The 16,655-nt window shown below is 37.5% G+C and overlaps 1 protein-coding gene across 5 annotated transcripts in view; it reads left to right on the top strand.

Moving 5' to 3' along the window:
• CCDC141 (coiled-coil domain containing 141) overlaps positions 1–7,310 on the top strand; it is a 217,023-nt gene extending 209,713 nt beyond the window's left edge. For 2 of the 5 annotated variants that reach the window (XM_057551906.1, XM_057551907.1), the window contains exons 22-23: positions 2,443–3,296; positions 5,445–7,309. In XM_057551906.1, the coding sequence (XP_057407889.1) occupies positions 2,443–3,296; positions 5,445–5,712 (1,122 nt within the window). In that variant the 3' untranslated portion in view covers positions 5,713–7,309. Of the gene's footprint in view, positions 1–2,442; positions 3,297–5,444 lie in introns of all 5 variants that reach the window. The other 3 variants (XM_057551904.1, XM_057551902.1, XM_057551905.1) reach the window with 2 other exon arrangements.
• Positions 7,311–16,655: the final 9,345 nt, after the last annotated feature.

Below are 16,655 nucleotides of genomic sequence, written 5' to 3'. Positions count from 1 at the left end.
ACAGTAGGACCTTGTTGTTTATCCATTCTATGTATAATAGCTTATGTCTGCTAACCCCAACCTCCCATTCCATCCCTCCCCCCCAGCTCCCTCCCCCTTGGCAACCATAAGTCTGTTCTCTATGTCTGTGAGTCTGTTTCCGTTTCATAGATAAGTTCATTTGTGCCATATTTTAGATTCCACATATAAGTGATATCATGTGATATTTGTCTTTCTCCTTCTGACTTACTTCACTTAGTATGATAATCTCTAGGTCCATTCATGTTGTTGCAAATAGCATTATTTCATTCTTTTTTATGGCTGAGTAGTATTCCATTGTATATATATGTACCACATCTTATCTATCCATCTGTCACTGGACATTTAGGTTGTTTCTGTGTCTTGGCTATTGTAAATAGTGCTGCAATGAACATAGGGGTGCATGCACCTTTTTGAATTAGAGTTTTGTCTGGTTATATGCCCAGGAGTGGGATTGCTGGATGATATGGTAATTCTATTTTTAGTTTTCTGAGGAACCTCCATACTGTTCTCCATAGTGGCTACACCAACGTACATTCCTACCAACAGTGTAAGAGGGTTCCCTTTTTCTCCACACCCTCTCCAGCATTTATTACTTGTAGACTTTTTAATGATGGCCATTCTGACTGGTGTGAGGTGATACCTCATTGTAGTTTTGATTTGCATTTCTCTAATAATTAGCAATGTTGAGCATCTTTTCATGTGCCTATTGGCCATCTGTATGTCCTCTTTGGAGAAATGTCTATTAAGGTCTTCTGCCCATTTTTCAATTGGGAGATTTTTGTTGTTGTTGTTGAGTTGTATGAGCCCTTGTTGATCACATCATTTGCAAATATTTTATCCCATTAGTAATTTTTTTAATGAGAAAAACTTTTAAGAACTTCTGGCTTTAGACCCAAGGTTTAAACTTCTACTAAATGGCTGAAGGAAACCACTTTCTCTCAGCTGGGATTATGCTTTCTCTGAGGGTAAGTCATATCTGTGGGATAGTAGAAGGAACATTGTTTTGGTTTGCTTCTAATCTTCAACCTGAAAACACATTTATTTCTCAAAAATCACTTGTAAAGTATATGTCCAGAACAGGACTATGGGCTAAAATGAAGAACTCAAAATCAAGGCAAGACATAACTTTCTCATGTGCAAGTAGTAGCCACAGGACAAAAACCAGTAATTGTTAATTAAGTAAAAATGTGCCCAAAATGCTGAGGAAAGGCAAAGAATGAAGTGGATATAAAGCAAGTAGGTTGGGATCAATGAGATCCCTTTCAGCTTCAATATTCTTTTGAGTCTATGCCAGAAGGGTTATTTGAACCTCTTCTCAAACCAGAGATGGACGTCAGTGAGTGGAGAGAAATACTAGAACAGTGTGAGATGGATCACTGTTTTTCCCAGTCTCCTAGCATGAGCTATGCTCCACATGGGACAGAAAGACAAGTGGCAAGTGTTCCTCTACTGTATGTTGGTGTGTTCTCCTGTGAAAGGCCACAACATGGGATTGTTCCCTTAATATCTACCTCCCTGCTAGGCTGTCATCTCCAAGAGGGAAGGATTATATTTACTTTTACTCACCATTTATCTCTCCAATGCCTAGCATGGTACCTCGTATATAATAGGTACTCAATAGATATTTTTCATTGTAAGATAAAACTAAGGGGCTTTTAGAAAATAAAACCAGTCATTAAAAATGGCTTTCTCTATATGAGATACCTACAGTTGTCAAATTCATAGAGACAGAAAGTAGAAGGGACTGGGGGATGAGAGAAGAGGAAGTTAGTGTTTAATGGGCACAGAGTTTCAGTTTGGAAAGATGAAAAGATTCTGGAGATGGACAATGGTGTTAGTTGCACGACACCGTGAATGTCCTTAATGCCACTGAACTGTACACTTAAAAAATGGTTAAAATGGTAAATTTTAGGTTGTGTATATTTTACCACAATAATTAAAAAAAAAAAAAAAAAAAAGAATGGCTTTCCTGAGAAAAAAGGAGGGTTATTCTAGGAGGGTCTGAGGATCACCTAAAAGGGAACATCTTATATTTGGGAACCACGAATCCTGTGAAGTGTAGACAGATAAATAAACCAAACCAGAATTTGCTGGCAGAGGAAGACTCCTCAGATCATGATTGGCAAGACATGGATCCAGTCCAGACCACATCATGAGGGATAAGAACCAGGGCTTTCTCTCTTCTATGTCACAAGGTCTGTCACCTCGCACTCAGAGGCTGGAGGTCAGTTTACACCGATTCCTTAGTCATGGGTCAGGGCTGTGCTGAGCTTAAGCAGACAGTTTCAAGTTCTGTAAGGCCAGAGCCAGGGCCCCAGCTGTCACTCACTGCAGGTCTTCTCAAGTTGTCTCTCCGAAGCTGACTTTGAGATCTGGAAAAAGAAAGCTCAACCACTAACTAATGCCTTTTCCATTTTGAAGGAGCAGGCCAAGCCAGCGGACGACTTGGTGGTCAGTGGAGCAGGAGAGGGTCAGCTTCCACGGGAAGTGAAGCAGCTGGTCCCCGGCAAAGAGGGTGCTGTCCAAGGCCTGCTCCTGCCCGTGGATGTGCTTTCAGGAGAAGAATATGAGTGTGTCTCGCCCGATGACGTCTCCCTGCCTCCGCTCCCGGGAAGCCCCAATTCCCTCCTCTCTCCGTCTGACATGGAGCTGGAGGCGGGTGCCCTCCCGTCCCTCCGCCGGCACCTAAGCGGCCACGGGACGCAGACAGGGGCCAGCGGTCCAGGGGAGGCCCCGGAGTCTGGCCTTCCGCCACCTGCTGCTTTTGCTGATGCTTGCAAAGATAAGAGAGAAACATTTTCAAGTCATGTTGAGAAGCCTTCCCCCCAGTTCCAAGCTGAGCCCCCATTAACATCCCGAGGATTTCTGGAAGAGAGTACTGACTTCCACAGAATCAGTGTTAAACCTCCAGAGAGCATGTGCAGTGAAGTGCATGCGCGAGCTTTGCACCAGCGCCCCCAGGCTCAGGGAGGTTTGCTAGAAACACCGGAGAAAACGCATGCTGATAATAACGTCACTAAAACCCGAAATAGGCTGCATGCTTCCCAGGATGCAAGCTCGGGCCTCGGGTTTCAACCAGGCTCCAGCCAGGCCTGTCAGAGGCAAATGATTCCCAGAGAAGAGATTAAAGGTACCTCAGCAAAGAACAGCGTGGTCAGCCTAGCTGGCCAGGCCCCTAATTTCTCCAGGCTCTTGTCTAATGTAACTGTCATGGAAGGTTCTCCAGTGACTTTGGAAGTTGAAGTAACAGGATTTCCAGAGCCTACACTGACATGGTGGGTAGCCTATAACGACAAGCCATAAACAGAAACAAATTGAATCACTGAGCAAATCATTCTGTGTGCACTAACTTAAAGGTTTAGGCATAGCTGATTAATATTCTAGGTCACTGCAACGCTGCATGATTCAATCTCACATCGAACCCCCAACTCTCATTTTTGTAGCCGCATGGCTGATACCCTTAAAGAAAAGGTAACCATATCAAATAATGATTTAACCAACTCCAAAAGCACTGCAACTTAGTTGCACTATTTTTTGGTTTCAGTTTAACATTCCGCATTTCTAAAGGTTGTGCTTGAACTTCTTTCCTATTGTTTATTCCTACATAAGCATGACATTTACTTGGTTTAACATCTGGTATTCAATTAAAAAACATAAGCATTTGGGTTTTTCCCTTTTCTGTCATTTACCCATTCCATCTTTTCCCTCTTCCAACAGAGTCACACATGCCACTTTTGTAATATTTGTTTATCTCACTAAGATTTCTTTTTATACATTTCTTCAGTGTGAAAGATGGAATAAAAATATTTCTTTCACAGTTGCTTCTAGTGACAGGTAATAAAGCCGTTTTTGAAAGGTGACGTAATAACTGAGCTGTGAACAATGTGGTTTTATTCTAGACACATCACTATTTTTAGCCAATTTGTTTTAATAAAAGTAAACGGCAGAACACAGGTTTTATATCACTGTTATCATAAAAGCAGTTCTAACTTTCTTAATATGTGGGTTACTTTTAAACGTGTAGAAATTTTTCAACCTTAAGTATATTTATTTGAGGACAAAGTTACAAATGCGTGAGCATGAGTTTATACTTATAAACTAAGTAAAATAGCATTTATTTATCATACTATTTCAGTAAACATTAAATTAACTCTTTCAGTTATTGTGTGTGCCTGTTGATGGTACTTGAAGTGTGGATCAGCTCTCTAAAGAGTTTATGAGAAAATGTTCGTTTCTCAGATTATTAAAAGAAATTGCACTTGGGTTTACCGTGCAGCCATTTATGCTTTTCATCTTATTTTGTTGTTTTTACAATTGCATGTTTTTTACAGATCAGGAATTTTGTATTTATGAATTTAAATATCAGTAAATTTATTATTTAATATCATCATTTAATTCGTTATTAAATATTAGTTCACTCCAAAGAAAAATGTTGTCTGAAGTGTTTCTTGTTTTGGTCCACACAAAAAAATGACTTGATTAGTATTTACTGTTGAAGAACTGCTGCAGTATTGTGAAAAAATATCTTGCCCTCGAACTGACAACAATTTTGCTCAGTTAACAACTGGCAAACAATCAGGGAATCATTCTTAGGACACTCAGAAAAATGCAAAATTATCACTTAGGCAATGGGAATAGAAAATCGTTCAGGTTTGTCACCACTTCTTGTGTGGAAGAACATGGGGATAAATAAATAAACAAGAATCTAGAGTATACAAAATAAACAAATTATTTGCTTTGTAAAATGATGTAGCTAAGTGCTCATATTCGTAGGAAACTCTTAGAAATGTGTCATTAACAGTAATCAATTGAATAAATGCCTTTTATAATTAGAAATTGTTTTCTTCTAATGAAATTAATTCACAAAAATTAAATGAACTCATCTCGCCAGGAAGTGCTATGTAAGTACCTTCCTCTAAAGCGGCGCATTGGTATTCTCCTGTGGATCTTGCGGGATGAGTCTGATGGGAAGATGAATCTTGCTCCCATAGATTTCAAGGAGTCACAAGCTGCTGTTTCATAGCGGCTAAAAGAATGACACAGGTCAAATAGAAGGTACCATTTCCCATTTGAGGTAATTGTTGCCATGAGCAAATGGTGGCCCAGTGTGACCAGATGGCCCAGTTTTTTTAAGAGGAGTTGGATATCTGAATTTTCATATGCAATATTCTAATTGGTAAATGTCCAAAAATTCAGTTTTTAAAAAACACAGTCTGAGCCCATCAAGCACATCTATGGCTACCAGTTGCCAACCTCTGCTTGAAGGGTAAACAGCCCCACTGGAATCTGTGGTTGCTGCAGAGTTCCTGCTAATGCTAGAGAATATTGCAGTAGTGATGGGCCGAATTGCAGTGCTTATTAGAACTTGGAAATGATGTGAATAAACAGTGATCCTGACTTTAAAAACTGACTCTCTGCTTCAGGTACAAGAAGGGCCAGAAATTGTCTGCAGATGGGCACTTGCAGGTTTTACACAAGGAGACAAGACATTCGGTGTTCATTCCAAAGGTATGCGAGGCAGATGCGGGCCTCTATGTGGCTCGGGCCCAAAACTCTAGTGGCACTCTCTCTTCCAATGTCATCCTCCGCGTGACAGGTAACCGCAGGCCGCCCATCACAAGAATAAACTGGATCCTGCTGAGTGTCATCTATGTTAGCGTGTCCCTAATGTACTGGCTACTCACACAGTAACTGCGGGGTTGGCACCAATGGGCGTCATTCTTATGAGCCTAAAGGACAACAATACTGCTGTTTATTTTCCTGCATCTCCCACCAAGCATCCCCAACCAAGTATCCCCCACCAAGTGTACCTCCATTCTGGCCGTATTGCTTTTTTGGAATACCACTGCTCGGTGAAATAATCAAATTTTCTTTAGTGCTTTAATGTATTTGAAGAGCTCAGTAAATCATTAGCAGTGAATAAGGATACATTTCTGTATTCTCAAAAGAGATGTGTTCAATATAAAACACAGTCAAATTATACTATATTTATTCCCTCCTAATTTAAGAGCATGCAGATCAAGTCTCACATCAGCATGCAGATGTGTTTTATTTCAAATCCAATTGTTTGATAATCTATTTTTAATTGTACACATAAACATCTCTTTGTAGAATAAGAGTAGAAATGTTGAACTAAAATTGTAATTTTCATTATTGCATAAGATGTCCTTTAATTTTGCTTTTCATGTCTTGATCTCATTTATTGAAATGCATTCTATGTAGTTTCAACATAGCCTACGTTCCTGAGTCTGAGGATGGCACTGCAAATAATCATTCCTCCTGTTGATCTCATGGGTTTGACATTAGAGAATAGATGTGCTGTTAGCCTTAAATGGAGTTTGAAACTTCCATCAGCTGTGTGTGTCACAGAGCAAGATAGAGCGTAGCCGCAGGGGTGGACCAACAGTATTCCTGTCCTTCCGTTGACATGTTTTGGACAGCCAGGTGTATACAGCTGCATCCGGCTCCTCCTGCTTCTAGATTCTGTTGCTGACCATTTTTACAGCCTGTGGGAAGGCATAGTAGTGCCTCAGTTTCCCATTTGGCAAATGGGTTCATCATCTACCTCTTGGGCAACTGAAGGTTTTCATTTCATGTCTTGTAAAGATCTGGAAAATGGAAAGTACTCTATGAAGACTAAGGGTAATTGTATTGCTTACTGTAATTTGTCATCACACTGCCTTCTGCCCACTGTTTCTCTTTCAGATGTTGTTTCTTTTGAATATTAAATTAAAGGATGGTGTGAGTATGTGATTTCCAACTGTTTCCATGTAGGAAAATGATGTTTTCTGAATTGGAGCTTAAATTCCTTTCTGATTTCTTAAGACTATATCTTTTTCAAAGACTTGAAATTAAACTCAGGGGGATACATTTAGTAAGATCTTGGGGTAGAAAAAATATATAATAGGATGACATAAGATAAATTCTATCCTTTTCTTATAATTATCACTGTAATATTGAAGAATGTTCTATGCCTTTCTGAAATATATTATTCAGAAAAGAGGATCATCATTTTAGTTCCTTTAAAAAATAAACATGTATAAGAGAGGCATTTGTTTTTAGATTTTAAACGTAGTCTTGTCATGTTAGGGTAAAATCTTTAGTTGAAAGAATATTCATTATAGATTTTTGATGAAGGGGAGGCATTAATTATGTTGCTGTAAAGCCTGTCTACAAATAATAAAAATATTTAAATTTAATATATTCAAGTTGGTATTAAAAAGTTACTGGATATTAACTGAAGATGTGAAATGTGTGGCTAAGTAAAAAGTTGGCATATATTTTCTTGTGCTGTGTATTCAATTTAATGAAAAAATTTAATCTCTTAATTTTCTTAAAAATTTTGACAGAAACCTATTAAAAGCGTATATATACAGCATCCTAGGGAATTCATAGTCTCTTAATTCTCCTGTCCTTTTTGTCCAGTTTCAAGTATTGTGCATATCTTGCCAAATTGCTATTCCCATTTGAAGCTAAAGAGTAAAACCTACTTATGTCCAAAGAGGGCCAGCAGGACCAGGTAACAAATTCTTGTCTCACTCTATCTCTTTCTTGTTAATTTAGTGGGATCTCCCATCCCTTTTTGTCAGCTTGGTTGAGTTTTTTTTAACAGGAGAAAATCAAACAGAAGTTTAATAACATGTGTACGTCAGAGAGACCCAGGAAAACTGAGTAACTCCAGCTTGGCTGAATTTTTGGTTTGGGGTTGTTGGGGCCTGGGAATTACTGGTTTGCTTTACCTGTTGCATGCCAGGAAATGTTAATCCTTTGGGGAGCAGGGTGGGATATACATATATCCATGGTGATGACCAAAGAAGGCATATAAAGTCCCTGATATATTTGATTTCTATATCAAGCATAAGGTTTATACATATATCTGATATATATATCTTATATATATACCTTATATATATCATATATTTGTATACATACACACCTAGAGCTCAAATGTTGGGATAAAGCATTATGCTGATATTCACGTTATAGTTTGGATAGCTGTGTATCTGTCTATCTATCTGTTTATCTATCTATCATCTATCCATCCATCCACCCATCCATTTACCTACCTACCCACTTACCTACCTACATATTCTTCTGGGCTATTGACTATCTAGTAATCCCCACGGCAGTGAAGAATAATTAGCTATTCAGTTATTCTTTTGGTTATACTTTAATTTCAAAGACTTCAGTGTGATTATCCTTTCTGTTAACATTTTTGTCTTGATCAAAAATTCCCCTTATGAAAGTATGAACCAAAAGTATTGGTTAAAAATGAAAAACTTAGGAAATGGACGTGATGTTTCTATTTTGAGATATATACATGATTTATACCTGTTTACTTCTAGAGTAAATTCTGGACAATTAACAATATCAAAACACTTTTCAACAAGAAAATGAAAATGACCAAAAGACATTTTAAAGAATATATACTTGATACCTTGAAGGAATGCAACACAAAATGTGTTTTGGGCTTCCTATAAGGCAAAATTATTTTTTCCAGTTTTTATTTTCTGATAAAAGGATGTATAAACATTTTATGGTAAAGTTTTTTTTACATTCAATTCCAAGAGAAATTTACCATAGGAATCCTTACATTTGAATCTTTGCATATTCTACAATATCTAAAGTATTTGGAAAAAGAAGCAGGAAAATTTAGCTGTTTCATTCAATAATGCTAACCATCACTTATAGTTAAGACACAGGCTTAAAATAAATTATTGCAAGAACCTCCTAACCACTTCACCCTTAAATTTCTTCAAGTAGCACACAAGGTCCTTTAGTACCTATGCTTCCATTCCCAGCCTTTGTTCCATCCCTCCCAATCCCCCCATAAAGCGATACTTAAACTTCAGGTTTTACCCTATCATGGTCTTACTTCTCTCCAGTCCTCCTTCCCAGAACTCCCTTATTCTATTCTACCCAACTTCATGTGGCTTAACTCCTGCTTATCCTTCCAGGTCCTTTGGAGACACAACCTTCCCAGGAAGCCTTCTGACCCATCAAGTCCAGTGTAGATGTTCCTGCTATGTGCCCTGTCAGCACCTGAGCTGACCATGTCACGTCCCTTAATAGTTGCACTGGAATCGCACATGTGAGCATCTGTCTCCTGGCTAGAGCGAGAGATCCTTATCAGCAGAATCTGTGACAGCCCCGTTCGTCATCATAGTCCCAGCACTTAAGACATAATCACACTCAATATTTCTTGAATTGTTGTCAGAGGTAAGCAAAGATAAGCCTAGCTTGTTTTGTCTCTTTTTTTTTTTTTTTGGAGAGATGGGTGGGGGAATGTCAAAAGAGAAAGATGTTATTTGTCGCCTGATTATTCTTTCTTGTTGTGGACCAGTCAGAATCAGGTTCTAACCTCACCTAACCTACGAAACTTAAGTGAGAATCTTCCAGAGCCTCTGGGCTGCTCCCCAATTGAAACTTTAAACTTTAAGATATAGGCTGGCTCTAGCAGTCAAAATAATACTGAGGAGAGAAGAGTCAAAATCCAGGATCATTTTTCCAACATGTTAAAGCAGATATAATCAGGTATAAATCATCATCAGGTGTAAGTGGAGAAGTGGGTGTCTCCCCTCTCAGTGACTAAGTCCAAACTGCCAAAACCAAAATTTATGTACTTCTTTAGAACACTGCACAAATTATCAATATTTTATTGTAGCTGGGGCTCAGTAATCTGGTTGTGAACAGATCTTATTTAAAACCGGCTTTTCATTCATAAGTGTAAATCTAAAAACAGCCAAATCCAAAAAATTAGATTATTTGAATTCCAAATGAAGGAAGGAAAAAATATTGCATCTTGTTCCACTTTGTTTATTTTTATTCATGACCATGCCTTACTAGAAACTGCCATCTGAAGCTTTTGACATTCCTGTTGTAGGTACAGTGTTTTAAGTGTGTCCATGAAGTAAGTTAGCTGAAACAAAATAAAATATCTCCTCCTAGTACACTCTGATATTGTGCGTGTCAATACAAATGCCAAAGCATGACAGACTGTTTTCCATTTATAATAAGCAGAATCTTGAGCTGCATCAAAGAGCCAAAAAATTTGCATTCATGAAATGAAACAGTGTCCTGCTCAAAGCAACAACAATTCATTTTCTCCTGTCTCTTCACATGAGATGAGATTTGAATGTTATCAGCTGTGCATGAATTCAGCCTCAAAATGGAAAGCACAAAGCTGCTAATTTGGCTTTTCCTCAAGAATCCCCACACCATTATTCCTTATGTGGGTGAGAGTTTATATAACATCATGAACCACCCAAAACTGGGGGTGAAAGTTGGATGCATGACACTCCTCCAGATGAACAAGTCTTTGATTCTGGAGTCTGAGTGTTTGGCCAGATAGTTCTTCCTTCTGTTCAATGGAAATTTCATTTGTTTAAGCCAGGACTTGGCAAATCCAATTCTTTGGATCCTCTTTTTTATACCATAAAATTAACACCCTATTCTCCTTAGAGGATAAGGGAACAGAAAGAATTGTATAGACAAGAACGTTTGTGTGCATATATTTCCAGTTAACGTAATAAAAACCTAGTGAAATTAAAACATATTTTAACTATAGGCATTGCTGGAAAAATTGATGACTTTTCTTTAAACCAAAACAATAATAGGTACATAATTCAAAGTTTCCAGTCTGTATTCTGATGGCTCCCTGCTATGTCTCTTTTCCCATTTAGAACTCACTTAATAACAATACTTGTGAAATAACAGCTCCGGAGCTGGCTAATGAAATAAACTTTTCCCTTTGTCATTCAGCAACTGTTCTTTTGCAAGAACTTTATTGATCCAATAACTACAAAATTACATTTTATCTTGTATTAGCATTAAAAATCATATAATAAAATCTTCTGAAGATAAAAATTCACAAGATGAAATACAAAGGAACCTTATCCATGGCAAATAATCTCTAACCCTTGTTATTCTAATGATGCCAGAAAGCCGCCTTTCTTTGTAATAAGTATTATGCAAACCTCCATACAAACAGGCTGTTGGCAAGCAGGGCAGTTGGAAATGCAAAGTAGGAAACCAGGTACCTGGCAGGATCAGAAAGGCTAAATGCCTATCTGCTCCAAAGTGTCTTTTCTAGCAGCCATTGCCATGCCGACCCTCAAAGGCCTGCCTTTGATTCAAGTTAATGCAGCTCTAGAAGATGCCTCTTAAATGCACATTTATTCATTTCTATTCTTTTTAAAGGAGTAATAGAATTTCTCCTCACATCCTGGTCTAGGTTATCAGATTAAATAAGAACATTTCCCCCACCAAAAATCCCCGATAGATTCTTGTGAGGAAATGGGGTATGTGGGAACCTGAAAGATTTGTCTGCTGTGTTCCGCTAAATGTTGGGAAATATAGGATCGGGGGGAAAAATAGCCAAACGTCGGGATGAGGAAACTGAGTCACCTTTGTTATCCTCCCTCGCAGTATGAACTTCCTACACATCTAGGAAACGTATGTGGGGAGCTCCCTGAGAGGAAGTTAGAGGCCACAATAAAATGTGTCTGCGTGACATTTTTTTGTTATTCAATTAGAGGACTGTACTGGTTGAAGTGTCAGGGTGAGCCCTAAATCCACAACTGGTGTTCTTGTAAGAAGGCCATGACACACCTGGAGACACAGAAGAGACACATGGGAAAAGGCCAAGTGATGACAGAAGCAGGTTGGTGTAATGCAGCTGCTGCAAGCCGTACGACACCAGAGGTGGCCACCACCAGAAGTGAGAGGAGCAACGAAGCATTCTTCCCTAGAGACTTCAGAGAGAGCCTGGTCCTACTGATGCCTTCATTTTGGACTTCTAGCCTTTAGAACTGAGAAAGAAGAAATTTCGGTTGTTTTAAGCCATCCGGTTTGTGGTACAGTCCTCCTTCAGTATCCCTGGGGGACTGGTTCCAGGATACCTCCTCCCCCAACAGATACCAAAATCTACCAGTGCTCAAATCCCTTACATAAAATAGCATGATACAGTGGGACCCTCCTTTATCCACAGGTTCTGCATCAGCAGCTACTGAAGACCGACTGTTCTTTGTTACAGCAGCCTGAGGAAACCAATGCAAAATGTTTTAGAAAAATCCATACACGTCTTTCTCTGGAAAAAAAATTCCCAGAGACATTCACTAATAGACAGCAACCATTGTTGTCAATAAGCACTCCCAGGTTGTGCTGCAAGGCCTCAGTTCTCTTCTTGATTTAGGGGATCACCTTGGTATATTTCAGTCAATCAGCAACTATTCATCTTCTACATGAACATTGTCCCCTAAGTATACCACAGTGTACTAAAACCAGATAAAGATATTACAATAAAACTATAGGCCAATATCACTCATGAATGTAGACACAAAAATTCTCAACGCAGTACTAACAAATCCAATCCAACAGTGAATAAATAAACTTACACATACAAGTGGGATTTTTTCCAGGTATGCAGGCTGGTCCAATATTCAAAAATCAATCAATCCACCACATCTACAGGCAAGAGAAGAAAAATCATATGATTATATTAATTGCTTCAGGAATAACATTTGAGAAAATTCAATATGTGTTCATGATAATTTTTTAAAAACTCACAGAAAACTAGTAACAGAAGAAATTTCCTCAACTTGATAAAGAACATCTACAAAAAAAACTATAACTAACATCATACTTAATGGTGAGAGACTGGACACTTTCCCCCCAAGACTGGGAAGAAGGTAAGAATGTCCTCTCACTACTCTCAGCCCACATTGTACTGGAAGTCCTACCTAGTGAATAAGACAAGAAAAGGAAACAAAAGTTCTGTAGATTGGAAAAGAAGAAATAAAATGCTTTTGTTTACAGAAAGCATGATTTTCTATCTATAAAATCCCAAAGAATCTTCCAAAAACTCTTAGAACTAATAAATAAATATAGCAAGTTCACCAAAAGCAGAAGGCCTGCACCAGTGGTATCCAGGAGAAAGGCAGGGAGTTAGCAATAAAAGAATCATGGTGAATCAGGCATCTTCTGAGGCCAAGGCAAAAGGTGGGCAACCTGAATTTGTCTCTTTCCAACAATTGATTACAGACATCATGGATACTTGTAATCTAGTTGCAACATCTCACACTTTATTTTTCTTGCAGCTTCCTGCATTATTTTGGGGGGTTTTGAGAGAGGTAAACTATTTGAAGGAGACAGTGCTCAACAGAGCAAGGGAATATTTGATGTGGAACATAAACTTTATCATTTGCTGCCACTGTCATTATCAGTGAAAGAGAAAAAATTAGAAAGACATTGTAATTATAATGTTATAAAGCTGAGCTTTCCCCAACAATAACATATTAATATTAGAACAAAAGGAGTCCTTTTAGCCTCTGACATCAAATCCCAGAGTGGATGATTTATCAGTTGGTACTGTGCTGCCCTATGAGAATGAATGTATCTCCCGTGGATAAGTGCTTTTCCTATCAGCAAGGATGGACTCACGCTGTTAGTATATTTCTAAGATTTCTTGATAGAAATCAGAGCTAAAATATGTCAGCCATTATATTATACTTTCAAAAGTAATCAGTTTCATAAAGTCATATATTGGTCTATTAATTAATTAAAAGATGGAAAACAAATGACTACTTTGGTACCTACATCTAACAGGAAACTTCAATGAAACTAATCATTTTGTATTTTCTAGATGGTAACTATAAGTACTTTCTTCATTTCCATGTTCTTGAAGGTAATTTTTGGTCATATATATCATTTGTCTAAAACGTAATTGGTATTATACATTATCACTTAAAAGAAAACTAACTGATGTACCACAAAGGCCAAGTATTAAACTTATATTTTATCAAATGCTTTATAAATTTAATCACATAAACAGTGAAGCCCTGTTACTACTCCATCCAGGACTTATAAATGGATATGCAAGCAAAGCAGTCATAGTTTTAGTTCAAATCTATGGCAGCATATTATATAATTGCACAAATATTGATTTACTATTACAATTAAAAATGGATCATGAGCCGTGAAGAATGACTCAGGCTTAAGATAATGTACATGTGGGAGTCATGACCACAGTCTAAGGTTATGGGGCTGGTTTTCTTGACACTTGAATCCCATTCTTCTGTGCTCTGACTCTATCCCATCACAGGTAAAAATTCAGTAAGTTAAGGGATGGTACCATCTCACAAAGAACCTCAGAATTAGGAAAATCTATATGGTTTCTTTAAATGTGAGAAATTGTTGGTAGCAGTTATGTAGCACAGTGTGTCACATGTCATTAAGGTCACTGTGAATTAATAAAAACCTTTTCAAGAGTTTTGGATCTTGGTGCTGTGTATGTGTTTGTGTGTGTGTGTGTGTGTGTGTGTACGTGTGTACACCTATTTCTTAGTATGAGTTCTTATCCATATGAATTAGGTAATATATAAAATTCCCAGGTGATGTATGATTAATCAGGTTAGGAAAACACCTCTTGTTAATGGTACCAGTGCCATGAGGAACTGATGACCAAGAGTTAAAATAGACCTTTCTTATTTTAACACTGGTATAATACAGACATATATTTATGTGCATGCCACAAGATAAAATACTCAGCACAACTCTCCAGTTTTTCAAATGTATGTTTAAAAACCGGTGTTTCCAAACAGGATTCCCAGATTACTGATAAACAAGGGGGAATTACTCTTCAGATCTGTATACAAATATATCAGCTCCAAATATAAATCCATTTAAATTCCTCCTAGATAGCAATTCAGAGAGTTATTTCTAAATAGAACTTAGAGGTTATTTTTATTTAAATGTAATAACAATATCATAAATCATGCTTGAGAAGCAGCAGTTTTTTTTTAATCCATTGGCTATTGTATTTGTATCTTCCATATAAAGTACTGAATGTGGCTTTTTAAGATGGATTATTCTAGTTCATTTCTCAAGGTTATTACAGCATGTATGATTACTGCAGGGACAAATGTTTTGTGTGTTCATTTCTTTTTTACTGCTAATGGTTTATACATGCAAATAATGAAATGTATATTATGTCTACTAAGTATGTGGAAACAATGTAGAATTTACTTGCGTGATTCTTAGCTCCACTGAGAGTTCTTTAAAATGTAATTTAACGTTAAATTCTTGTAAAGGTAATAACTTTAATCTGACTTTCTCATACACCTTTTGCAGATAAGGGATATTTATTCTTGTATGAATATTGATTCATAAATGCTCTTAAGGAATGCAGTTGCTCCAATTCAAGAGAGAAAATTTTCATGGTATTTAATATTTGATAGGGAATATACTCCTATTTAACATCCCATTGCAGAATAGTGATCTGTTTATAACAGGACAGTAATCAAATGAAATAAAGACAGTTTTCCAAAGTCAAATATACTGGTTTCTCACTATGGTATAGTCTTTCACCATGAAAAAGGAACTAGCTATTGAATTCGTTTCTCCTATACTTTCTCACCATGTCATTAATTTTAATGGGAAAAAGTTTAGAAGGTAGGAAATAATAAAGAATTTGTTTTGCCTGGCACTAAGTAACTAACTGTATTCTGCATAGATAATTTAACCCAATGGTCATATTAAACATTTTTTAGGTTCATGGAACTTTGCTGGTGAAATTCACTGAAATTGAATTCCATGACAGCCACAAACAGGAAATATTGTCTAAGGCAATACATAGGTGAGATGATAAAGACAAGATGTCAAGCAATAGCTGTAACAATATGATTAAATGACAGATGGGACCGAGGATGGAAACCATTGGAGGAAATGCAAACCCAGTTATAATTATGTGTTAGTGTTCTTCTCTGTGATGTTGGTTTAAAAAAATTGTGTCCTCTTCCTTTCTTCTGTTCTGGAGTAAACACACATAAATGTACATATGCATACATATCCATACGTATCTACAAACTTGCATATAAATGCATCTAATTGTATCTATATTCATAATGGGTATCTTCTGAAAATCTTACAAAGACTTGGTATAGAAAGTCATCCCAAGCATCATCATCTGTCTCCATATGACCATTCCATCAGAGCTGACCCTGACAATCCTGGCATAGCTTCAGGAACGACTCCTCCAGTTTAGTATGCAGACATTGTCATGTAAACCTCTAAGACTCAGCCTCTTTGAGCCAACCTGCAAAGTTTCAGATTGGTAGAAAAGAGGAACATTTCTCCATTGTGTGTCCACATTTGGCAGCCCCTCCCCTTCGTACCTGATTCTCTTTAAGTGAAGAGTTAGTATAAGGTAGGAGGAAAATATTTTTCACAAATGCTTTAGAACTACACATCTTAAAGAATAAGTTGCCGTAAGTCAACTGCTTGATTTTATCCGGTGTGTCTTTTAGAGCCTTGCTGTAGAGGATTTCCAGCATCAGCGTCACCTAGGAGCTTGTGGGAAATGAAGAATCTCAGATTCCACCTCAGCCCTACTGAATCAGAATCTACGTCTTAGCAAGATTCTCAGGTCATTTTTATGCATATTAAAGTTTGAGGAACATTGTTTTAGAGAATACTTTGGTTTCTAAAGACTTCAAGCCTTGTAGGCAGTAACTTCATGTTGGTGACGTCTGTGCTCCAAATTAATAAGATTCAAAATGGAAAAATTCAACACTGTCATAGGAATATTGAGATAGATTGACAGATTTCTATAGTAGAAACAGTAAAAGAAGTTAGAG

This window comes from Balaenoptera acutorostrata, chromosome 8 (genome assembly GCF_949987535.1).
Source record: "Balaenoptera acutorostrata chromosome 8, mBalAcu1.1, whole genome shotgun sequence".
Taxonomy (NCBI): domain Eukaryota; kingdom Metazoa; phylum Chordata; class Mammalia; order Artiodactyla; family Balaenopteridae; genus Balaenoptera; species Balaenoptera acutorostrata.
Note: the sequence above shows the minus strand (reverse complement) of the source record. Positions and strands in the feature narration are given on the sequence as shown.